Genomic DNA, 23,571 nt, shown 5'->3' with positions numbered 1-23,571 from the left:
GGGGTACAGTGGTGTGGGGGTGCAGGGCGTATGGGCTGTGCCATGGAGTGGGGGTACAGGGGGTACAGGTGGGGTGGGGGTGAAGGCTGCGCAGTGGGTGGGGGCTGTGGGGGGAATGGACTGTGCAGTGAGGTGGGGAGATGTAGGGTGTCCAGGCTGTGCAGTGGGAGGGGTGTGGAGGTTAGGGGCAGTGCGGTGGGGTGGGGGGGTGCAGGCAAGGAGATATGGGCTATGAGGTGGGGTGGTGGGGGTCTGGGCGGGGCGGAGGGTGTAGCGGGTATGGGGGGTGGGGAGGTGCAGGGGGTACGGGCTATGAGGTGGGGTGGGATGGGGGGGTGCAGAGGGATACAGGCAGGGTGTATTGGGATCCAGGCTATGAGGTGGGGCCGTGGGGGTCTGGGCAGGGCGGGGGATGCAGGGGGTCCGGGCAGGGGGCACGGGCTATGAGGTGGGGTGAGGGGGTGCAGGCAGTCTGGGGGGCTTGGGGTCCGGGCAGGGTGCAGGAGATGCAGGGGGTCCGGGCAGTGTGATGGGGTTGGAGGCTGTGCAGTGGGTACAGGAGGGGTGCAGGGGGTCCAGGCTATGGGATGGGGGGGGTGAAGGGGGTCAGGGCTAGGAAGTGGGGCAGTGGGGGCGCAGGGGGTCCAGGCGGTGTGGTTGGGTTGGGGGCTGTGCAAGGGGTACAGGGGATCCGGACTATGAGGTGGGGCGGGGGGTGCAGGGGGATACGGGCTAGGAGGTGGGACGGGGGGTGGGGTCCGGGCGGGGTAGCGGTTCAGGGGGTCCGGGCTAGGAGGGGGGGGGCGGTGGGGGTCCGGACTGGAGACGGGCTTTGAGGTGGCGTGGGACGGGGGGCGCCCCCACATCCCTTCTCCAGTGGGTTACTTTGGGGCAGAGACGGGTCCGCGGGGCGGGGGCCCTGTGCGGGGCCGGGCTGCCCCCGTCCCGCTCCCCCCCCGTCGGGGGCCGGCTGCCATTGGGCGGCTCGGCCGGGCGGGCTGCGCGCACCGCGGGCCCAATCCACAAGCCCCCCGCGGCCCCGCGTCTGCTTCCCATTCCGCTCCGGCCCCCGGGCGCTCGCCGCGAACCGGACCCCCGCTGGGGGCTCTAATCCCCCGGGCCGGCCGCTGCCGGCGCCTCATTAGCGGAGCCTTTGTTTGCTCAGGATGCCTCCGCTCCGCGCGGCCCGTGCCGGAGCCTATAAAACCTGCCGGGGGCCGGTGCCTGGGCACTGGGAGCCCTGACTCGCCCCGCGCTGCGCAGCCGGACGCCGGGGTCCCCCAGCCTTGCGCGCCCCTCTGGCCATGGCCGCCCTGCCGCTGCTGCTGGCCGGGCTGCTGCCCCTCGCCCTCTGCCCCGCGCCGGGCGAAGCCTCCCGTCCCAAGCCCCTTCTGCCCATCCAGCCGGAGAAGGACCCGCTCCCCTCCAAGGGGGCGGCAGGTAGGAGCCCGGGGTGTGGGGGAGGGGGGGCCCGCAGGCGGGACCCCGCCCGGGGTGGGGAGCCTCGGGTTGAGGGGCGGCAGGTGGGAGCCCCCCGGGCGGCGCAGGAGAGCCCCGCGCGGGGTGGGGGAGCCCGGCTGCCAGGGTGGCACGGGGGGGCTTGGGGGCGCAGCGGTTTCGCTGCTAGGGGCCGCCGGGGGCTCTGCGCTGGGACGTTCCCCAGCCCCGGGCTGGGGGGGCCAGGCTGGGGTGAGCGGGGCCTGCGGAGCGACTCCTGCCCTCCCTGGCACAGCTACCCCTCCAGCCTCCATCTGGTTCGCATTGATGGATTTACACCCCCCCGTGCGCTCGGCTTGGACGGGAGACAGCGGCGGGGAGGGGCCGGGCCGGGCCGGGCAACGTCTCACCAGCGCAGGATCTCATCGCCTCTCAGCCCTGCCCCCTGGCCCAGCCAGCCCTGCCCCGTGCCAGCCGCAGCAGGGCGAGGGCACCAGGGGTTGGGTGAAGGGGGGGATGGAGACCTGCCCTGGGCCAGCTGCAGCAGGCAGACAAGCATGGGATGGGCAGGGGGTGTATGAGGTGCCTTGGGAAAAGCCAGATGGCAGGAGTGGCACGGGCTGGATGTTTGGGGTGTGCCCTGGCCGCAGGGTTGGCACAGGCTGGGTGGGGGGGCCCTGGTGGTAGGGGGATGGCAGGGGTGGCACAGGCTGGGTGTAGTAAGATGGTAGAGTGGCATGGCTGGGTGTAGGGGATGTGCCCTTGGAGCAGCAGGATGGCAGGGGTGGCATGGGCTAGGTGTTTGGGGTGTGCCCTGGCTGCAGGGTTGGCACAGGCTGGGTGGGGGGGCCCTGGTGGTAGGGGGATGGCAGGGGTGGCACAGGCTGGGTGTAGTAAGATGGTAGAGTGGCATGGCAGGGTGTAGAGGATGTGCCCTGGGAGCAGGGTTGGCACAGGCTGGGTGGAGGGGCCCTGGCCATAGGGGGATGGCATGGGGGGCACGGCTGGCAGGGCTGGCTGCAGGGGGGTGGCAGGGGTGGCCCAGGCCGGGTGCAGCAGGATGGCAGAGTGGCAGGGCTGGGCCCTGGGTTGCCGGCTCCGCTCTCAGGATGTTGCCCCCGTCCGCAGGCTGCTCGTTCGGAGGAAGGTTCTATGCCCTGGAGGACACTTGGCACCCAGACCTGGGCGAGCCCTTTGGGGTGATGCACTGTGTGGTCTGCTACTGCGAGCCGGTAAGCGGGGAGCCCCTGTTCCCAGAGCACCCAGGGGGGCCCCCCCAGAACCCTGGGCCCCGCACTCCCCTCTGAGCCCAGCCTCCACCCACTTGGCTGCTGCGCCCCACAGCCCCAGGCAGCGGGCACCTACCTCCCCTCCCCTCCCCTCCCAGCCTAGGGGAGTGCAGTACGGGGGGCAGTAGAGAGCCCTGCGGGCGGGGGGCAGTAGAGAGCCCTGGGGGCAGGGGGGAGTACAGAGCTCTGTGGGGGGTAGGCGGGGACAGGGAGTACAGAGCCCTGGGGGCAAGGGGAAGTACAGAGCTCTGGTGGTGGTGGATGGGGACAGTACAGAGCCCTGGGGGTGGGGGGCAGTACAGAGCTCTGCGGGGGGTGGGCGGGGACAGTACAGAGCCCTGGAGGTGGGGGGCAGTACAGAGCTCTGCTGGGGGTGGGTGGGGACAGGGAGTACAGAGCCCTGGGGGCAGGGGGGAGTACAGAGCTCTGCGGGGGGTGGGCGGGGAGAGGGAGTACAGAGCCCTGGGGGTGGGGGGCAGTACAGAGCTCTGCGGGGGGTGGGCGGGGAGAGGGAGTACAGAGCCCTGGGGGTGGGGGGCAGTTCAGAGCTCTGCGGGGGGTGGGCGGGGACAGGCAGTACAGAGCCCTGGGGGCGGGGGGCAGTACAGAGCTGTAGGAAAGGAAATTGTTTAGAGGGGGGCCGTGGCCCTTTCCCTCCTTTCTCCTACCCCCTCCATCACTTTCTGAGGAGCAGGACACATCTGCTGCAGCCCTTCAGCAGCCCCCCCGTTTCTCCTGGAACTGGGCATTTGGGAGGGGAGGGGGCTGTGCGTGGAACCGGCCTTTCCCTGCCAACCCCCCTGCCCCTCCCCTCCTGGGAATCCCTACCCCCGTGTAACAGGAGGCACAGAGCAAACCGCCAGCATGGCAGCGTCCTGCACGCACACCTGGCTGGTCCCTGCTCCTCTGGCTGCAGTGGGGAGAGGGGGCTGCAAAGGGGGCCTTGGCCCTCGGTCCCAGAGCCCGGCCCCCCCGGCCCGGACACACAGCCAGGAAGTGGGGGGCACTTGTGGCCGGGAAGCAGCCGTGCACAGCCGTGGAGGGGGAACCCGAGGCTGGCGTACACGGGGTCTGCTGCTCAGCAGCACCGCTAATGGCTCTAAGGCAGCCAAGAGGCGAAGTGCGGGGGGACTGCACGCAGGGCGAGCCTGGAGGGGGTCAGCAGGAGGCCTGTGCGAAAAGAGGGGTGCCTGTGAAGGGGGCACTGGCCTGTTTGTGGGGGGGCTGAGCTGAGGAGTTTTGCAGGCAGGTGTGCTAAGCTGGGGCTTGGGGGGAACGGGGTCACCCCTGTGGGGCTGGGAGCTGGGTCTCTCACCAAGCAGGCCACACGAGGGCATGGTGAAGAATATTTCTCTCTTCCATCCCAGCAGAGGAATCGCCGAGGGAAACCAACAGGCAAAGTCAGCTGTAAGAATATTAAACACGACTGTCCTGCCCTGCCCTGCAGTGAGTCTGTCCTGCTGCCGGGACACTGCTGCAAGACCTGCCCAAAGGGTAAGAGGCCCTGCCTTTCTCCTGGGACTGTCTGCACGTCACAGCACATTGCGTGGCTCCCGTGTGACGGGTCTCGCTCGCTGCGCGTGGCTGGGCCCGAAAGCGATGGGAGGAAAGCGGGGTTTGCTCAGAGCGTTTGCGTTGTGTGTCTGACAGACGTTGTGTGGAGTGGGTGCCCCTCGGCCCCTCGTGCGGGCAGTGTCCTGTTTGTTTGGCAGCAGTGGGGAAGAGAGAAACAAGTGGTGGTAAAGGCTGGGGGGACGGGAACGGCTCGGGGAAGGACAGTGCTCGAAACTTTGACGCCTCTTTGAAACCGATGGCATGTGAAGTTGGCGATGTTCCACCCATTCATGAATGGGTCGTCATAAGGGGCTTTAGAGTCCAATCAAAGGCAATGTCCCTGCTCCAAGGCGCTTACAATCAAAACAGACAATGCCCAGACTAAGAAGGGGAGGCGGGGGGGGGGTGCTCGTGTTAGCACCTTTTGTTATTATTTACTGCTATGATTCTGTTGCCCTCTCTTCTGTTCGCTTTTCCACCCTAGCGTTTTATATGACTGCCCATCACGGTAGTATCTGAGGGTCTGATCTTTGCGGGGAGGGGTCTAGGGCTGAAACCTGGCTGGAACTACACCCTGTACAAGAGACACACAGACTCTCCTGCCTCCAGGCAAGAGACTTCCACTAGTTAGCAGGGTTAGGAGGACAATTCCCCCGTGGGAAGGTTATTGCATAATTGTCCACTAGGGGGCTTGCGGCCCCTTTCTCAGAGGCACCAGGCACTCTTGCGGACCGGGTGGCAGGCACAGACCCCGGCTCTGGGACCGTGCTCTCTCCCCCACTCCTGGTGTTCTGGCTGTGGGCGTGCCGTGTGCCGAATGGAATCCCAGCTGGCCCCTGAGACATCAGTGCCCCTCGGGGGCCTCCGCGGGAGCTGTAAGCGGGAACACCACTGTCTGGGGAGGAGTCCTCCTCTGTCGCGCCGGTGGGAGAGGCAGGTGACCCTAAAGCCTCACGGTGGCCATTAAGGTGCATCCCTGGTGCTTCCTGTGGGGCCCAGGCTGCTCTGTCCATGGAGGGGATTTACTGTGTTGTGCTGAGGTTTTATTTCAGCCCTTATGAAACCCCTGCACCGCAACTGCCATAAAGCACTCACCAGGGCAGGATCCTGGGTACCCGTATAAAGCCATGTTCCACGTGAGCTAGTGCTTTGAGCAGAAGGGACAGGCGGTCAGGGGAGCAGAGCGCCATTCCTGGTTCTGCTATAGGCTCGCTGAGTCACTTTGGACAAAGTCCCTTCTTTTTCTGCACCTCGGTTTCCCCCTCGGAGAGATGGGGATTATGCCACATGCCCCGCTTGCACTGAAGATGCAAAGAATGGTCGTAATGCTTCTCCTTTCAGCCTCTCCCAGCGTCCCGGAGAAGAGGCCTGAGCCCATCTTCGACAGCTTCGAGTATTTCCAGGATAAGGAGGACGACTTGCATAAGAGCTACAATGACCGCTCCTACCTGAGCTCGGAGGACCTCACCCGGGACGACAGCCGCACAGGTAGTTTTCTGCCTGACCTCGGTGGCTGGGGGGCGATGGGCCTGGGATGGGGCAGGAGGGCTGGGGATGTATTGCAGGCTTGATTCAGTATTTGCTAAGTTTAGAAGAGTAAACCCCAGAGACTGCGAGCCACAGTCCCCTCCCCACCCCGTTGTCAGTGGAGAAAGGGACTCTTGGGGGGCAGTTTGCATTCTCCCCCCTGCATGCAGAACCCAGCATCCCAGGGCCCTGAGCTGAAGGAATAACTAAGATCTCCTTCCACTTTCCTCCCCCAGACTTTGTGGCCTTGCTGACCAGTGGTGCGGAGCCCTGGCTGCCCCTGTCCAGCGCCGTGGCTAAAGCCAGGTTCACACTCGTGCGTTCCTACCTGCTCTTCTCCATCAACTACGAAAGGTCAGTCCCACCCCAGGCTCTGGGACAGCCCCAAGGAAACTCCCAGCCAGAGGCTGAACAGAAAAGTCCAGAGCCTCCTCGTCTGCAGTCCGAATGGATCGTAGATGGGACTGGGGGGTGGGCTAGTCCATTTCCAGCCCTCCAGCCAGTGTCCATGCTGGGGGTCTGCAGTTTTGTAGGACACCCAGGCTGCTTCTGCATGCCTGCCCTGGGCAGTCGGTGGGCACCCGTGCTGGGAGGTCCCTGCACTCGCATCCCACTCACCCCGCTGTCATGAGCAAGATGAGGTCAGTGCCCCAGCTGCCCAATCCCTGGGCCAGGCTGCCCGAGCAGGTAGCAAGTGGCTCTTGTTTATCAGCCGAGAAAGGGTTATTGCAAAGCCGGTCTCTGGGGTTTAACTGTTCGCTGGCTTCCTGTCTATTAGGCCTTCAGAGCCCGTCTGATAGGCAGCTGGTATTTCTCTAATATCATTACGAAACAGCTGAACAGCCCCGGTAATTCCTCCCTGGGACTCCAGAGACTCCGTCACAGGCAGGAACATTCCTTTCCTCAAGGTTTTTATTAAAAACAAATTCAGGGAAATGGGAAAGGATCCAATAAACCGGGTCCAAACACACATGGTGGCGAGCCCAGCCGCTTCTCCACGCTCCTCGGAGCGCTTAGCGCCGCCTTCAGCAGGCCCCCGCCACTCCAGGCCTGGCTCAGGGACCTGCAATCAATCCCTCCCCACCTTCAGGATCGCTGATGGTTCAACTGGATTCGCGCGAGGAGGGAGCTGAGCTCAGCTACTCTGATGCTGCAGCCCCCCGCCCCCCTCTTTTTCCAGGGCTTTGCATAGTGAAGTGGTGACTAATTTGAAACGAAGTCAGCGTAGCCAAAGAAGGCGAAACGCGTATTATTTCTAGCCACGTTGGAGTGCCTGGCACTTGGCAGACCTGGGAGAGGATCTGGCCCCTGCCCCAAGTTGTTTACAATCCCAGGTCCTCATCCTGCAACTGCTTCTATGCTGGAGGAGCCCTTGGCTGGCACAGACCCCGTTGGAGTCAGTGGGGCACTGCCCTGAGCTCTGGGGTCTGCCTGCATGGTGCCCCTCTGCCATCAGCAGGCTCCGTGCCAATGCAGGGGGTCTGCCTGTGCAGGAACACTTTCAGGATTGGGGCCCCTGTTGGACAGATAACCCAATGGATAATAATAAGCTCCAATCTCCATCCTGCTCCTCACCCTGGAGCCAGTAGGTGGTGCTCACGCAAGCCCCATAGCAGACCGAGGGGCAGGGGGGCGGGAGGAGGTGCCCTGGGTCCCCCGCCCCAGCTCTTTGGAGTCTCAGGGGAGCAGCGCAATAATACGCGAGAAGAAGCCTGCCTGGTTACAAACCCGGTTCAGCCACTTCCAGCCCCCACCTGCAGTCTGCCAGCTCAGCCGTCCAGGGGGACGCACGCGCTCGTTGCATGCAGCTGCGGGACGGAGATGCCCCTGCATGGCCCCTAGCCCAGGCCTGATGCTTCTCTGCCGGCTTTGCACGGACTGCACGTTTGGCTCAGCCCCGATTCTCAGATCCCCGGGGAGATGTCTCCTCCCGACTCCGGTTCTCCTCTCTGCCCAGCACTTCGGTGTCTGTGCCGCCGAGACAGGGACCATCCCCTCCCTGCAGAGGCCTTGGCCCAGGCAGCCCCCAGGGCATAGTACGTGGCTAGCCGGTGAGAAGCCGGTTTCCCTGGTGCTGAGCTGGGGGGGTTATCTGCCCCATCTGCCCACTCTCTGGTTTAATCAATGAATGTGTTTCTATGGTGGCCGTCGCTATAATGCCCCGGACTGGGGAGAATTTGCACACACCCCCTTTGGCCCCCATGGGGGCTGTCAGGGAGTCCCCCGAAGCCAGGTGACCTTCCATGGGGCAGGGATCAACGAGACAAGGCCCTGGAAAGGAGATCTTCCCCTGGGGCTCGTGTTGGGGTGAAGGGCCTCAGCTCTGGAAGTCACAGCTAGGGCTTTCGGGGGCCAGGCAGGGCCAGTGTGTCCTCCCCCCACCCCCTCTGCCTGGCCACCCTGGCTCGCTCAGCCGCTCCGGTTCCCCCCCACGCAGGCTGGGTCCGCCGAGCCGCGTCCGCTTCACCGACCCCGAGGGCAACGTCCTGTTTGAGCACCCTGTGCAGAAGAGCGTCTCCCTGCAGGACGGCATGGTGAGTGGCACCCCCCGTGGGCAGCTGAGACAGCGGCCCGGGGCTGGGCCAGGCAGGAGGCAGGCCCGCTCGCGCTACCCTTGCCCACGGGCTTCTGTGCCCGATGGGGCTGCTTCCTTTCTCCATGCTGCCTCCATTGGGCCAGCCCCATTGCCAGCGATGTCCCTTCCTCGTATCCGTGGGACTTCGCTCCCCTGAACCTTTCTCCCCTTGGCTCTGGCACGGGCTGCCCTGCCCTCTCTACCTCGCCCCTCCCCACTCACCAACTGCCCCTCCCCACAGATCTGCGGCATGTGGCGGAACCTGCACAAACCCTCCATCCGGCTGCTGAAGTCTGAGCAGCTCCGCATCTCCCTGGTCACCAAGGCTCAGCCAGCCGGCGAGATCCAAGGCCCAATCATCAAGCACCGGGCCCTCTTCGCAGGTAACTTTCCCCTTCCCGCTGCCCCTGCCCTGGGGCAGCTCTGAGAGCCCTGGGTGTCTGGGGCCTGATTGCATGGGTGGCCCCACTGGCCACAGTACCTTTGGCTGGGGTCTCCGCGGCAGCCAATGCCCCGAGTTCCAGCCAGCCCATTCAGGATGCCCGATGTCTCACTGCCCCCACGCCCGGGTTATCTGTGTCCCCAGGGCCCCTGCCCGTCCCTCCCCCCGAGCTGACCCTCACAACCTTCTACCCTTTCAATCCCAGAGACCTTCAGCGCCATCCTGACCTCCGTGGACCCGACCCACATGGGCACGGGGGGCATCGCCATGCTGACCCTGAGTGACACCGAGAACAACTTGCACTTCATCCTTATGGCCAAGGGGCTGCTGGAGCCGGCGGACAAAGGTAAGTGGGGACAGCGAGGCAAGGCCTGGAGCAGCCTTGGGGCTCTCGCACCAGGCGGAGCATACTTGGGCAGGGGGGGGTTGGGATGGAAGGGTCTGTGTGGGGGCAGTCAGGGGCTGTGTAATGTCACTGGAGGCAGGACTGGGTGTGGGAGAATTGTGGAGATGTTTGGTGGGGTGGAGGGTGGAGGGTGGAGGGGATCAGTGGGGGCAGCCTGTCTAATGCTCTTTGCCTTTGCAGAATTTCCTTGGGTCTCACTTAGGGTCCGGATCCTGCACCAGAACCGGGTGCTGCGTGAGGTCAGGGCCAACATCACCATGCAGGTAAGCAGCCCCCTTGCCACCCGTTCCCCCTTCCCCTCTGTCCCCTGGAAGCCAAGCCATGGCACTTTCCCCCTCCTCCCGGTGACTGTCTCCACAGGACCCAGACTTCGCGGAGGTGCTGAGCGACCTGTCGAGCCGCGAGATGCTGTGGCTCGCGCAGGGGCAGCTGAAGATCACGGCAGAGACGGAGGGCAGGCGCCTGCGCCAGATCACCGGCTACATCACTGCCAGGAAGAGCTGTGACAGTGAGTGGCAGGGAGAGGACGTCGAGGCCTCGCTATAGCAGGATAGGAGCTGAAGAAACGGACTGCTGGGTCCGCTGGGGGGCAAGGGGTGCTGGAATGGGAGTGTCAGAGGGCAGAGCCTCCTAGGAAAGGGCGGAGCCTTCCACCCCCCAGGAGGCCCCCGGAAGGGAAGGGTGGCCCATCGGCCCTGGCTCCCTTGGGGGCAGCCCGAGGTCCAGGTTAGCACATGGTGTTGTGGTGTCTGGCCGTGCGGCCACCCGGGGCACAGGGTGGCTCTGGATGCCATGCCTGAGAGCCCTGTGGCCCCTCTTGATTACAGCCATCCAGAGCGTGCTGTGCGGAGGAGATGCCCTGTTGCCAACCAAGACAGGAGCTGTGGGGTCTGCCAAGCTGATGCTCCATGAGAACGGGACGCTGGAGTATCAGGTAGGGAGGGTCGGTGCAGGGGCAACATGGGGTTGGGGCTACACTTGTGAGTGTTTGGAGAAACCTACATGAGCACCTTGGTCCTCAACCCTTTCCACACTGGGACCCAGCAGGGAGGGCATAGACACTAACTATGTCTAGGGGGGGGGAAATAGTGGGTGCTCAGTGCCCACACACACACACACACACACACACCTGTCCATGTGCCCCTGGGAGCTGTGATACCCCCCCCCCCGGCAGGCTGGGAACCCCAGGCAGACCTGCCATTGGAACATGGAGTCGGGTCTCTTGGGTTCTGTTTCCAGCCCTGGGAGGGGAGGGAGGGTGTGGCTGGGGCTGCGGGGGAGCCTGCATATCACGACCCTTCCCTTCCCTGTCCTGAATTTTGGTTTCCCACCTGTGAAATGGGGCTAGTGGCCCTGCCCCTGCAGAAGGGCTGCCGGGTTAATGCGGGTAACGTCCGCAGTGCTGTGAATGGACAGTGCTGAGTGGCGGTAATGATGGGTGGACGGACCACCGCGCCCCCTCTCCACGCCCACGGGTGCAGCTGGGTTGATTTTTCCCGGGGAGCTTTGCTAACGCGCTGCCCCGTCGCCTCCCCGCAGGTCCAGGTAGCAGGGACGGCGAGTGAAGTCACCAGCATCACCCTGGAGACCAAGCCGCGGAGGAAGAACAAACGTAACATCCTGCTTGACATGACGCCTAGCTACAGGGAGGGGCTGGTGAGCGCCCTGCCGGGGGTAGACGCTGCGGGTGGATAAGCATCCAGGGGGCCCTGGCTAGACCCCTCCCCTGGAGGATGATTGTGGGGGCAGTGTGGGGCCATCCCCTCCAGCCGTTGTCCAGTCTAACGGACCAGATCCTGGTGCACTGGCTGAGAGCCCCTGGATGTGGACCCGTGCCTCGTCCTCTGGATCTCCCTCCAGCTCGCCTGGGCGGCTCCTCTCTCCAGTCCCTTCTGTTTGCCTGGGAACAGGGCCCGGGACAGCTGTGTCCGGCTGAGAGACCCTCTCGCCGCTCTGCACTCTGTACTCCCAGACTCCTGCATCTGTCACCCCCAAATCATACTGGCCACTGAGGGGGCTGTGCCTCATGGCAAGCTTCTGTCTGATGTGCTGCCCGCTCCCTTGGCTGGTCAGTATCCCAGGGCTGGGGTCCGGGTCTTTCCTTCTCCAGCTTGCCCACTGGAAGCTCTCTGGACCAGGAGGCCCTGATCCAAGGGGGATAGCTGGTACTAAGCTAGGCTGCTGGAGAGAGGCAGATCCCGGGGGTTTGTTCTCAAGCAGGGCTCTGGTTCCTGGCTCATGTCACATTGACTCCATTCTCCGGAGTCCCCCGCTGCCCTATCCTCCCCCTATGCTGTCTCTAGCCCTCCCACTATGGCTGGTGTCTGTTCTGCCCCCAATTCAGGGATTTGGGGTGTTTCACTGGCCAGGGCCCCCCTTCTCAACGATGTCCCTGCGCTGCCCAGTAACTGTGTCCCCTCTCCATGCGGCATTGAGCCACATGGCTCCCCTGGTCCGTCCCGGTGACAGCTCTCCTAGCCACGCCAATCTAGTGCTGCCCCAGGAGCCTGGGCCCCCTCTTGCCCTCTGCCAGCTCTCCATGAAGTCATGGGGGCTCTGGGTATGTGAGCAGGGGAGAGCGGAGTTTTCCTTTCCAGAACCCCCATGCTACTTACCTCCACCACCTGCCCCCCACCACCACTACCGATCAGCCAGAACAAGCCAGATCCAGCTCGGCCCTTTGGGCCCCGATCACCAGGGCAAAGGCCTTGGGAATAAACCCGTGGAGAAAAGGCACAGCCAAGACTCCTTGGGCAACCTGGCCCTGGCTGCAGCTGGCACCTCCCTTGAGGAGGAGCTTAAAGAGATTGCAGGCAAAATCCATGTGGCAAATACTGGGGGGGCAGTCCCAGGCTGGAGAGGGGCCTGATCCAAACCCCAAGAGCCCTGGGGCAGTTTGGGGTACTGTCCAGTCCGGAGATGTGTGTATTCCAGGCCCGGTGCTCCACCATGGCACAGGGGGTGCGCAATACCCAACACTAGAGCGGAGTGACAGCATCTCACACCCACCTGGCACTTGTCCTGGGTTAGGGCCCTGCAGAATCACCCCTGACGTCTGTCACCTTTGATCTGTTGCTTTGCTCATTCCTCCAGCCTCTTCTCACTGATCCTTTTTTGTGCTGTTTTTGAGCCGCTCCTTCCCCCAGGGCTGTGTAGATCAGCCTCCGTTTCCCGCTTTCTCCTCCCATCGGAATAGACCCGTTTCCTCTCTAGCTAGATTCCAAAGCCCTTTCTTGCCCTCCCTGCCCCTGCTGGCTTTCCTGCCAGCTCTGTAGAGGCTACTCCCTGGCCTGCATGTGTCCAGGTGGAATCTCACGCTGCATGTTCCCCTTTGGCTCCTGCTCCCTTCCTGATTTGATAGGAATTGCTGGATCAGATCAGAGGCCCGTCTAGCTCAGACAATTGCCAGTGCCAGACTAAGGGGTGAAAAATGCCCTAGCGGGCAATTATGGAATAACTTACCCACAGGGCACTTTCCTTCCTGACCCCAGGCAGCCAGCCCTTATGCCCTGAAGCCTGAGGATTTATATCCCACCTAGCAAGTGTTTCTCCCGCTCTAATGTAGCTGGAGATGTTCTCATTACCCACATCCTGGTCTGAATCCTAATGAGTTCTTGGTTTCAGTGATGCCTGGGGAACTCATTGCCACAAGGTTTATCACATGCCTAGGACAATCCTGTTCCCTTGGGTCAGTGTTAGAACTTGTCTCTTAGATTTAATGAGCGTCCCCTCACCCTTGTATGAGGGGAGGATTTACTGTCCCCCTCTGCCATCCGCTTGTAGCCCTTCATCACATCTCTTCTCTAAACTGTCCCAGACATCTCAGCCCCTCTCCAGAGGGGAATTCCCAGCCAGGCTGCTGAGCCATTGTCGCCGGTCTCTGAACCCTGCTCTCCGCTGGGAGATGAGGGGCACAGAGCTGAGCACAGGATGCCAGGTGGGGCAGCCCACTGAGTTTGTGTCGTCCGCTCGTCGCCCTGCAGTGGCTGGGCACCTTTCACGTGAGATCAATAGTGATTGTGGAGCCCCTTCTTCTGCATCCCACTCTGCACACGGGCATTAAATCTGCCTCCGCTGATCATGCGGCTGGGATGTGGAAGGGGCAGATGCCGTGCTGGGAAGGCAAAGTGGTTGGATTGGAAGAGAAATGGGGGCCAGTCTCTGTATGTTTAACCAGCCCCATCTCATTCCCTCTGTATGTTATGAGAAGATAGTGTCATCTGGCTGTGTCTAGTTCAGCATGTTATATGTCCGACCCCTTTCTCCAGCCCCACATGAGATCTCTGGGGCAAGGCCCATGCTGTTTCAGTATGTATGGGCAGGGGGGTAACACCCCTGCCTCAGCAGAGGGTTTGAACCTGGGACCTTCAGCACCACAGTACAGATATCAATCGCTTGAGCTAAAAGAGTAACTCCATTGCCTGGTAGCAGTAGTAGACTGTTACCCATAGTGGCACAGCCCCTGGAGGAGGATGGGAGGTGCATTTTGTCAGGGTTGTGTGGCCGGGTAGGCCACTCCCACTTAGCATGGTGCTCTGTCCCCCTCTATGTGGGTGCTTCTGAAAGTAAGTGATAGTCTCTCTCCCCGGCTCCCCCAGCAAGCACATTAACCTCTCTCCCCCCACCCTGGCCAGGCCAGCGGGACCTGGCAGCACATGAACGCCCGGGACACCCACATGTTACTGCAGAGCGAGCTCTTCCTCAACGTGGCCACCAAGGACTTTGAGGAGGGAGAAGTGCGGGGACAGATCAGCTCCCTGCTGTACAGCGGCCTCCTGGCACGATATTCAGGTACCTGCTGCAGGGTGGCATCCTGTTTCCCCTCACCTGGCTGCCAGCCCCACTGGGCTGGAGGGCACGAGGTGGGTGGGTCTCTGTAGGTCAGGGACCCCGGGGGCTGGCCCCAGGGACTGCAGAGTGGGCGGGTGACACCTTTTGCTGGCATAGCTGGAAGCATGTGTCTGACCCGTGCCTCTTGTGCCCAGAGCTGCCCATCCCCCTGGCTGGCCAGCTGGTGTCTCCCCCTGTGCGGACCGGCTCGGCGGGACACGCCTGGGTCTCCCTGGACGAGCACTGTCACCTGCACTACGAGATCGTGGTGGGCGGGCTCGGCAAGTCGGACGACGTCGCCATCAGCGCCCACCTGCACGGCGTCGCCGAGCTGGGCGAGCGCGGCCATGAGCACACCCGGCTCCTCAAAGGCTTCTACGGCACCGAGGTGATGGGCCTGCGGGGCGGTGTGCCTGGGGCTGGGCTGGGGGGGAAGGGGGTCCTTGGGGGAGGGGCTGGGGGGTCTGTGGCTGGAGAGGGGTGATGGGGGGGAGTGATGGGGCCCTTGGGGGGGGAAGGGTGCCTGGGGGCGGGGCTGGGGAGAAAGGGGGGACCCTTGGCGGGAGGGGCTGGGGGTCTGTGGCTGGAGAGGGGGGAGTGATGGGGCCCTTGTGGGGGGGAAGGGTGCCTGGGGGAGGGGCTGGGGAGAAAGGGGGGACCCTTGGCGGGAGGGGCTGGGGGTACCGGGCTCTCGGAGCAGCGCCGCCCCAGAGCACGGTGCCCCCTATAACCTCGGCAGTTCTGTGCTGGCCCTGGCTCCGGGGCAGGGGAGCAGACGGGCCCCGCTAATGCCCCCCTCCTCTGTGCCTAGGCCCAGGGCGTGGTGAAGGACCTGGACGCAGAGCTGCGGCACCACCTGGCCCAGGGCACGGCCTTCCTGCAAGTCAGCACCAAAGTCAACCCCCGCGGGGAGATGCGGGGGAGGGTAGGTGCCACTGACTCACCCCCTCTAGCTTTCCGCTCCCTGGGCAGCAGCTGCGGGAGTCCCAGACCCAGCCAGGCGCCAGGCCCTGCCAAAGGCTGACTCAGCCCGGATTGGTCGCAGCCTGCCAGGGCCAGCGACCCCCCCCTCGGCAGCGGGCTGGGGGCGCTGTGCTGCTGGGCCTGCTCCACCCGGGTGCCCAGGAGCGGGTGACCCCAGCACTAGCTACCCTGCTCCGGGCTGTGAGACCACTCCGCATCCCTCGGACAGGAGCAAGGATAACCCAGCGTCCCTGCTAGCCCATGCATCCACCCTCCCAAGAGTGCATGTCGCTGCAGGCTCCTCCAGGACCAGCTGCCTGCCCTTTCTTTGCCACTTCGGTGCAATGGGCCCCCCAGCACTGCATGCAGAGTTCTCTGGGGCCGATGCCTCGCTCCTGACCCGCAGCCCCCTGCCATCCCAGGCCTCTGCTGAGCAGCCACCGCCGATGGTACCAAATTGTGCAGGGACCGTGCTGGGCACTGCTGCGCCGTAGGGACTGGGACGAGCCCAAACTCTGTCGCTCACAGCCTGAGCCAGACCGGAGGAGATGGAAAGACACGCGTTAGCCCATCCCTCTCCGAGCCGGCTCAGCTGACATTTGGAAACTCGGGACATGCTGCCCCCCTGCAAGGATTAGGCCAACCAGAGCATAGGTCTCCCTCCCGACAGCAGTTCAGGGTGCCCCCTCCTTATCAATGCTCCCAGAGGGGGTGTGGGCCAAGCCTGAAAGCAGAGAGTTAATGCCCTTCCTGCCCTGCCCTCTGCCCGACCCCTGCAGGAGAAGGCAAAGGCTAGCTGGAGTGGAAGGAGCAGCCTGGCTCGGTCTCTCCCCACCCTCGGCCCCTCTGCTCCCCTGCTCCTCCAGCTGACCCCCTCGTCCAGGTTCAGGGCCCCGGGCTCGGAAGCTGCTGTGTTGGGCCAGCGGTGCCTGTCCCTGGCACCAGCCCTGCCCCTGGTATTCCCGGGTGCTAACTCAACTGGCTCCCAGGATGGAAAAACCAGCGGGAGGGGATATTTGCAGACAGAGCAGCATCCGCTCCCTGGCTGGGCCCGGAGCCCCGGCGGCTTTCCCAGAAGCTATGTTTGGCTGGGACGCCTCCAGCTGCCTCCTCGCTATTCATCAGCTGCAGCATGTTTGTGTCTTGGCTGCCCCGGAGACCCCGGGAGACTTGCTTCCCCAGGGAGGGGGCTTGGCCGTGCAGGAACAGGAGCAGCTGCTGCCTGGCATCCCCTGGCACTGCTCTGGCTGGCACCATGTAGCAGGGCTGGCCGCTGCTTGGGTGCCAGGGCTAGAGCTGGACAGGAAGTTTATTCTTTAAAGAAAACTTGCATTAATTCCTCCATTCTCCTCAATCCTCTTCTCCCGACAGCAGGGAGGGGAAGTAGGGGGCTTCCCTGGCCACGGGGAGACGGGGCAGGTGCAAGCTGCGCTGTCCAGCTGCAGGCCGGAGTATCCTGCAGGGGGCAGCGCTCTGGGATGCAGGCGGGATTGGCTGGCAGCCCCAGCGCTATCCGGCAGGGGCAGCGCATGGGGCGAGGGGGACCGTGACTGGCAGCAGCGCGGGGTGGAAGGCGGCAGGGCGAGCTTGTCCTCATACCTGCAGTGTGGGAGCAAGCTTGTGCCCTTGCAGGCCTGGCTCAGCAGCGCCACCTTTGTGTAGGTTAAAGAACGTTCTGAACCATTAGGAAAGGGAGAGAGAACAAGATAGACAATATCCCAGGGCCCCTATATAAACCCCTGGTGTGCCCACCCCTCGAATCCTGCGGGCAGCTCTGGGCGCCCCCTCTCAGCAAAGAGATATTCGTGTTGGAAAAGATACGCAGAAGGGCAACCAAAATGATTAGGGGTTTGGAACAGCTTCCGTGTGAGGAGAGACTGAAAAGATTTTTGGACTGTCTGGCTGGAAAAAGACGACTTGTGGGGGATATGACACAGGTCTATAAAACCATGACGGGTGTGGAGAAAGTGAATAGGGAAGTGTTATTTATTCCTTCACATAACACAAGAGTCAGGGGACACCCAATGAAATTAACAGTCAGCAGGTTTAAATCCAACAAAAGGAAGTATTTCTTCACACAACGCACAGGCAACTTGTGGAACTCCTTGCCAGGGGATGTTGTGAAGGCCAAAACTATAACAGGGTTTAAAAAAAAAAAAAAACTAGAAAGTTCACTGAGGATGGGTCCATCAATGGCCATTAGCCAGGATGGGCAGGGATGCAACCCCATGTTCTGGGTGTCCCTAGCCTCTGACTGCCAGAAGCTGGGAATGGACAACAGGGGCTGGATCACTTGATTGCCTGTTCCATTCATTCCCTGTGCAGCACCTGGCACCGGCGTTTGGCAGAAGACAAGACACTGGGCTAGATGGACCATTGGTCTGACCCAACCTGGCCGTTCTTATGTACTTTCTGGGCCAGGCTCTGGCTGATAACCCCCCACCTCCTGCAGCCCTGCCCCTTAACCGCTGGTGCCCTTTCCCTGCCAGGTGCACATTCCCAACCAGTGCGAGTCGGGGGGCGTCCGGCTGGCCCCTGAAGAGGATGAGCTCCTAGAAGAGCCCAAGCCCAAGGACCCCGAGCAACTGAAGAAAGACCCCAACTCCTGCTTCTTTGAGGGGCAGCATCGAGCACACGGCTCTCGTTGGGCCCCTGCCTACGACAGGAAGTGCTCCCTCTGCAGCTGCCAGGTGGGTGCAAGGGATCCCCGAGGCTGCTGCCGCACCCTGGCACCTGCCATGGCTTCTGACCGAGTCCGTGGGGCTGGGCACGGCATTGGTCTGCATTTAGCTCCTTAAGGCCAAGGAGCCAGGAGGGGTGCCTGCCTTCCCCTGGTCACTGCAGCCACCCCCAGGGTGGGAGCGAGGGGCCGGCCTCTCAGTCAGCCTCCCCCCACACGCACCCCCATCCCCACCCTAATGCTGGCGGCTGCCCTGGTGTGCCAGGCTTCCACCAGCTGAGCCGGGTCCTTCTGTCTGCCAGCTCCTTGTCACCCTCCACCCTCCACCCCCAGGCACTCCCCCCCACCCCCCAGCTGGCACCTTTCTCCATCCAGCCCACCGTCAAGCTGCACCCATCCAGCTGTCTCTTGAACTCCTGCACCCCGTCACTTCTTGCTCCTTCCCCTCCGGAGCTGGCCCCCGGGGAGGGTGGGGGGCAGGGACCTCAAGCTCTCTGGTCCTGGGCTGCCCCTGCTCAGGGGCTGTGGGCCAGGGAGACACGTCCCATGTGGAGCCTGGCGTTTCTTTCCCGGCAGCCCCGGATGGGCTGCTTGTGGGCAGAGTAGGCTCCCGGGGCAGGGCTGCTGCTTCAGGCCTCGGGGGGGATCCCTTCTGGGTTGAGTGTGTAACTGGCTTTGCACCTGCATGTGCCACTGTAGCCACTGAGGGCCTGCTTCTAGAGAGGATAAACAATCACCTGCTGCTGCTGCCTCGAGGGAGAGCTCCCTCGGCTCCAGCGGCAGAAGCCTGCGGCTTTGGCGCTGTAGGGCCAGGGTTCTAGCCTGGCTCCCGGGGGGCAGGTGGGCTCTGTCTACGGCTTGTCCGTCTCTGCAGCACGGATTCAACCCCAGGGCTGTGCCCCCTCCCTTGGGTTTAGGGGTGACCGCCAACCCCTAGCTTCCCCCTGCTGCTGATCCAGATCCCAAGTTCCCTGGGGTTACAAAGGCGCCAGATGCCCTCTGCTGGGCCGGTGTCTAATGAGATGTGTGATATTTCCCTCCCCTCCCGCAGAAGCGCACGGTGATCTGCGACCCGATCCTCTGCCAGCCCCTGAACTGCACCCAGCAGGTTCACCTGGAGGACCGGTGCTGCCCGGTCTGTGAAGGTACTGGGCTGGGGGCTGCTGACGGAGGGGAGGGCCGTGGGGGTGGGGAGGGGGCTACACCCTGTGACACAGGGCCCAGGGAGATGTTCAGGGGGTCCCAGAAGGGGCAGTCTGCCTTGGAGCGGTGTGTTGGGCTGAAGGGGGAGCTGGGAGGAGGGTGCAGCTCTTGTGGAGGCATCTGTGTATCCCCAGCAAGGGGCTGGCAGTGCCAGGCAGCTGGCCCAGCTGTGGCAGAGCGCCCGGCCCAGCCAGCGTCCGTGTGTCTGTCCCTCACGGACTCCTCTTGTTTGGACAGAGAGGAAGGCAAGCCAGGAAGAGCTGAGAGCGGAGAAAGCCCGGGACAGCAGCGAGGGTGAGTCCTGTCCGGCAGGAGGGGAGGGCGGGCAGTAAGCCCTGACCCGACCCGGGAGGCAGGGCTCTCTCTGGGCCCCTCTGCCCCGCCTGGCTCCGGATCTCTAACGCTTTCCCCATCTGCTACCCCAGGCTGCTACTTCGACGGCGACAAGACATGGCGAGGAGCTGGCACCCGGTGGCACCCTGTGGTCCCCCCCTTTGGCCTGATCAAATGCGCCATCTGCACCTGCAAGGTACCGTGGAGCCCTTGTCCAGGGAGGGGCAGCCCAGTGGGCCCAGCGCTGGGCATGGCTCCTCCTGGCATGGCCCTGTGTTTCAGCTGAACCTGGGCCCCCTCCTGCAGGACAAGAGAAGGGGCCGTGGGGCTGGGTGTGCCATGGAGGAGTGCTCCAGGGATGGGATCCATGGGGCAGGTGAGAGCCCAGTGTGGGGGGATGGGAGTGAATGTGCCCCCAGTCAGTGGGGAGCCCCCAGCAACTCCCTTTCCCCTTGGGTTTCCTCCCAGCCCCTTGAGAGCTGGGTTCTGGCTCCTGACCCTGGGATTCTGGCCCCCTGGTGAAGGGTTCCTGGTGCCATGTGGTCTCAGCCCACCCCATCCTCTCTCCATTCAGGGAGCGACGGGCGAAGTGCACTGTGAGAAGGTCCAGTGCCCGCGCCTGACCTGCAGCAACCCCATCCGAGTCAGCCCGTCCGACTGCTGCAAGCAGTGCCCAGGTGCGTCCTCCAGCCGGACCACGCGTGGCCATGGTCTGCCTCGCCGCCGTGCCCAGGGCGCCCAGCTGCAGTCAGGGCCCCGCTCTGCCACGCCCGGCATGGATGCACAAACATCTCATGCCCCGGATGAGATTGGGGGCCGCATCATGCTGGGCGCTGCACAGGCCCCCCCCCCCCCCCCCAGCTAGCTTAGATCACTGCTCAGACCCAGAGCGGGAGTCCCTGATGCTCCCACAGGAGCAATGGGCCTAGCCCCACGCCGGGGGGGTGGGGTGGGGGGTGGGCTGGAGTGGAGGGTGCTTGCACCCCATGACCCGTTGGCAGTGGGGCGGTGGTCAGTGCGGGCACCTAGGGTCTGGGCTGAGAGCATCCAGCTCATTTCAGCCAGCGCCATCAGCTTGGACTGGATTTGAACCCGCTGCCCGAGGGTTTCGCGTAAGGCTTCTAGTGCAGGGCAGGGTGGGCCGCCCTTCTCGCTCCCATGATGCTCAGCTGCCCCAGGCTGCGGCTCCATCCCCATCTCAGGCTTGGCATCCTCCGCCCCTTGGGCAGGCCAGTCCGCTTGGAGGATCTGTGGTCCCAGCCCTCCTCTCTCCTGCACCCGCCCTTCTCCTGCCAGCCACACACTCCTGGGGAGCCAGCTGGGAAGAAACTTCGGGGTGGTTATTCCATGATTGCCCACTAGGGGGAAGTCTTACCCCTTCTTCGAGGCAGGAGGCCAGGTTAGATGGGCCCCGGCTCTGATCGGGTCCCTGCTCCCCCTTGCCGGCCTCCGAGTCTGGGGAAGCTCTGTCTCCTGCTCCACCCTGTGCAGGACTCCACCCTGTGCCGCCTTGGGGGGCGAGGAGGCATCTCCGGGGGGCACGGCGGACAGCCGCTCCGCCCCACTAAGGCAGGGCATTGCCTGTGTTTCTGCTCCCCGCAGTTCCGGAGAAGAGCCCCCCTGAGCTGTCGGACATGATGCAGGCCGACGGACCCCGGGCCTGCCGGTTTGGGCGCCAGTGGTACATGAATAACGAGAGCTGGCACCCAACTGTGCCCCCCTTCGGGGAGATGAAGTGCATCACCTGCTGGTGTGTGGTGAGTGCGTGGGATCGCCCCCCTGCCCCCCCGGCATCGCTGCATGGACACAAGCCCAGGAACAGCCTCTCCGAGCCCTTGGGGGAACCAGAGGCCCCATGCTGTGAAGGGGGCAGGGAGTTCTGTCATTAGAGGCTGGATAACAGGCTTTCTGGGCACTGACCTATCTGCAGCCAGGCCCCCTGTGCCCTCCTCCCCTGCTCTCCCACCTGGCCAGGCCTCCTGGCCACACCCCCACCCAGGAAAGCTCCTTCCATCCCCTGCAGCTTGGCCAGGCCCCTGGTTTTCTTCCCAGGCCCACCGGGCCCCTGTCTAACTCCCTTCTCCTCCCCTGCAGTCCGGGGAGACCCATTGCCAGCGCCAGGAGTGTTCCCCCGCTTCCTGCTCCAGTCAGGCCAAGAAGGAGACCCGCTGTTGCGCCCGGTGCCGGGGTGAGTGTCGGGCCGGCCTGTCTGTCCATCCCTGGTCTGTTCCCCTGCCCTCCTCCCAGCACTTGTGCACAGCTTGGGGATCAGTGTTCTCCAATGGCTCCTGCGTGCCTGATCCACTCGGCGCCGGGTCGGTGGGCCCCGATCCGGGAGGGTGGGCCCCGAGTTGCCACGTCCCAAGGTATCAAAGGCGCCTCCCTTCCCGGGAACAGGTTCCACCGCTGCTGAGGGATCTCCAGGTCTGCCCAGACTCCTCCCCGGGCCAATGGCCTCACGAGTCCAGGCTTGGCCCCTTCAGCCCAGCCATGGGCCGAGATTAGCCTCACTGCAGGGTCCCGCTGGGGCCTGGCCCGAGCAGAGCTCAGCCCGGATGCTTGCCAAGGGCAGAGCTAGGGCTGGGCGAGCCCCCTGCTCGCTGACTTGAACCCTGCTCAGTGGTTCTGCCTCTGTTCCACAGCCCCAGAAGAAGCCCAGGAGAAGCTCAGAGCTGACGCCCCAGAGGCCTTGAGCCGCTAGCTGGACACCAGTGGGAGGAGGAGGAGCCGGTCTGGAGCAGCCGCCCAGTCGCATGACCAAGAACTGTGCTGCCCCAGCCCAGGGCACTGCTCCCTGCTGGCTGCGGGGAAGCTGGGGTGCGTGGCCCAGGCCAATCCCCCGGCCAGCCCTAGACTAGTTTTGTTTCTTTGGTTTGTTTAACATGACAGATTCAGCCTTCTGCTTCCACCCAGGCCTGAGCCGCTGCTCTGGGGAGAGCCCCGGGCCCCTGCCTCTGCCTTGAGGGGGCTGGCTGGTTCTGCTGCAAAGCTGGGCCCCCCAGGGAATGACACTGGTCAGAGGCTGCGCTGTACATGGCAACAGCCCGGCTCCGTGATAGTATGGGACTCGGCCCTGATCCCATTGGGAGGCTGAGGATCCTGGCATGCTGTCCTCCCTGTGCCCCCAAACTCTCTCTCCCTCTGGGGAGGCACACGGCCACTGCGGGGATGGGGGCCCAGGTGAGCCTCTCCATCAATACCTGTGGCCGTGCAGCCCTGCGACCCGTCCCAGCTGGGCTCCCTGGGCATGGCCCAGGCCTGGCTTGTACATAGTGTAAAATCTCCCTGTCCCTCCGCCCTCTCCTCTCTCTGCTTGTTCTTTGTCTGGGTTTGTCGTGTAATTTATGGTTCTAGGAGGGCCTGTCCGTCTTGAGCAGACAAATTAATCTTCAATAATTTAGTCTGCTCAGGGCGGGCCCCTCCCTGCCTCGCTCAGGGCGGGGCCCCGGGCCCTCCCCGCCCTGCGCAGACAAATGAATTTCGGGAGATTGTGTATTTATTAAAAACAAATGAACCTGCCCCACTGCGGCTCTGCCTCTCATTGCTGCCCCCTGCTGGGAGGCACCGTCAGCGCGTGGAACCAGAGCACCGCTGGGACCGGCCACACGCATGTCCTGCCCTCCTGCCCTCACCTGGGATTAGCACCCCTCTGCCTGAGACAGCCCCCGCCCTCCATCGAGCACTCTCCACTGCCCAAGATCTCTGCTGTTCCCCCTCCCTCAGGCTTTGCACCGGTGGGATTAGAGCACCCCCTGGTGGCACTGAGGTGGGATTTGCCTAGAGGAATGGGTGCCTCTGGGCTGTGTTTTGAAGACCCAAAGGAGGGAGGTTGGGCCGGTGGGGAAGGAATCTCACCCCCCTGGCTGGGGTCACTGGACAGCCGTGGGGCTGGGCTTCATGCAGGGGATGTTCTAGACCAGGGGCTCCCATGCTTTGCTGGGGTCTGGACGGCAGGGCAGCTCTCCCAGCACAGGCAGCAGGCAGAAAAGGGCAAGGCAGGGAGCAGCTGCAGTGAGAAAGCAATTGTCCCTCCCAGCCAGGGGAAGGCTCTGAAGGTAAATAAGGGAGAGATGCTGCTCCATGAAGCTGGGCCCTGAGTACTCCTGAAACACTGGGCGAGGGGGAGAGACGGGCGGGGGCAGAAGAACGGCCAGGGAGGGAGGCAGGGCTGGGGAGACCAGGCATGGAGGGCTGAGTGGGAGCAGAGATACAGACAGGCTCAGAGCACAGGCACATGAGCTGGCTGGAGTACACTGGCCTGCTCCTCCCTGTCTGGGTTAGGTGGGGTTGGCAGGGGTCCCTGTCCCTCCTGGAGAATGCTGCCTGTCCCCA

At 63.5% G+C, this 23,571-nt stretch overlaps 1 protein-coding gene across 4 annotated transcripts; it reads left to right on the top strand.

The window, feature by feature from the left end:
- Positions 1-963: 963 nt before the first annotated feature.
- Positions 964-22,758, top strand: CHRD (chordin). 4 transcript variants are annotated; one of them, XM_037909425.2, is made up of 23 exons: positions 964-1,440; positions 2,566-2,669; positions 4,094-4,220; positions 5,622-5,768; positions 6,044-6,161; positions 8,245-8,341; positions 8,624-8,765; positions 9,030-9,170; positions 9,411-9,493; positions 9,591-9,738; positions 10,058-10,164; positions 10,770-10,886; positions 13,865-14,021; positions 14,216-14,448; positions 14,872-14,985; positions 17,513-17,713; positions 18,755-18,848; positions 19,144-19,200; positions 19,332-19,435; positions 19,814-19,916; positions 20,842-20,996; positions 21,334-21,427; positions 21,882-22,758. In XM_037909425.2, the coding sequence occupies exons 1-23, from the start codon at positions 1,305-1,307 to the stop codon at positions 21,938-21,940; spliced, it is 2,838 nt and encodes a 945-aa protein (XP_037765353.1). In that variant the 5' UTR covers positions 964-1,304; the 3' UTR covers positions 21,941-22,758. The 4 variants fall into 4 exon arrangements, with proteins under 4 accessions (XP_037765353.1, XP_043378797.1, XP_043378795.1 ...); XM_043522862.1 differs by having other exon boundaries at positions 1,003-1,440; positions 4,097-4,220; XM_043522860.1 differs by having other exon boundaries at positions 1,003-1,440; positions 21,876-22,758.
- Positions 22,759-23,571: the final 813 nt, after the last annotated feature.

The sequence above is a fragment of the Chelonia mydas genome, chromosome 9 (genome assembly GCF_015237465.2).
Source record: "Chelonia mydas isolate rCheMyd1 chromosome 9, rCheMyd1.pri.v2, whole genome shotgun sequence".
Classification (NCBI taxonomy): Eukaryota; Metazoa; Chordata; order Testudines; family Cheloniidae; genus Chelonia; species Chelonia mydas.
The sequence above is the reverse complement of the archived record's forward strand: the minus strand, read 5'-3'. Positions and strand labels throughout refer to the sequence as shown.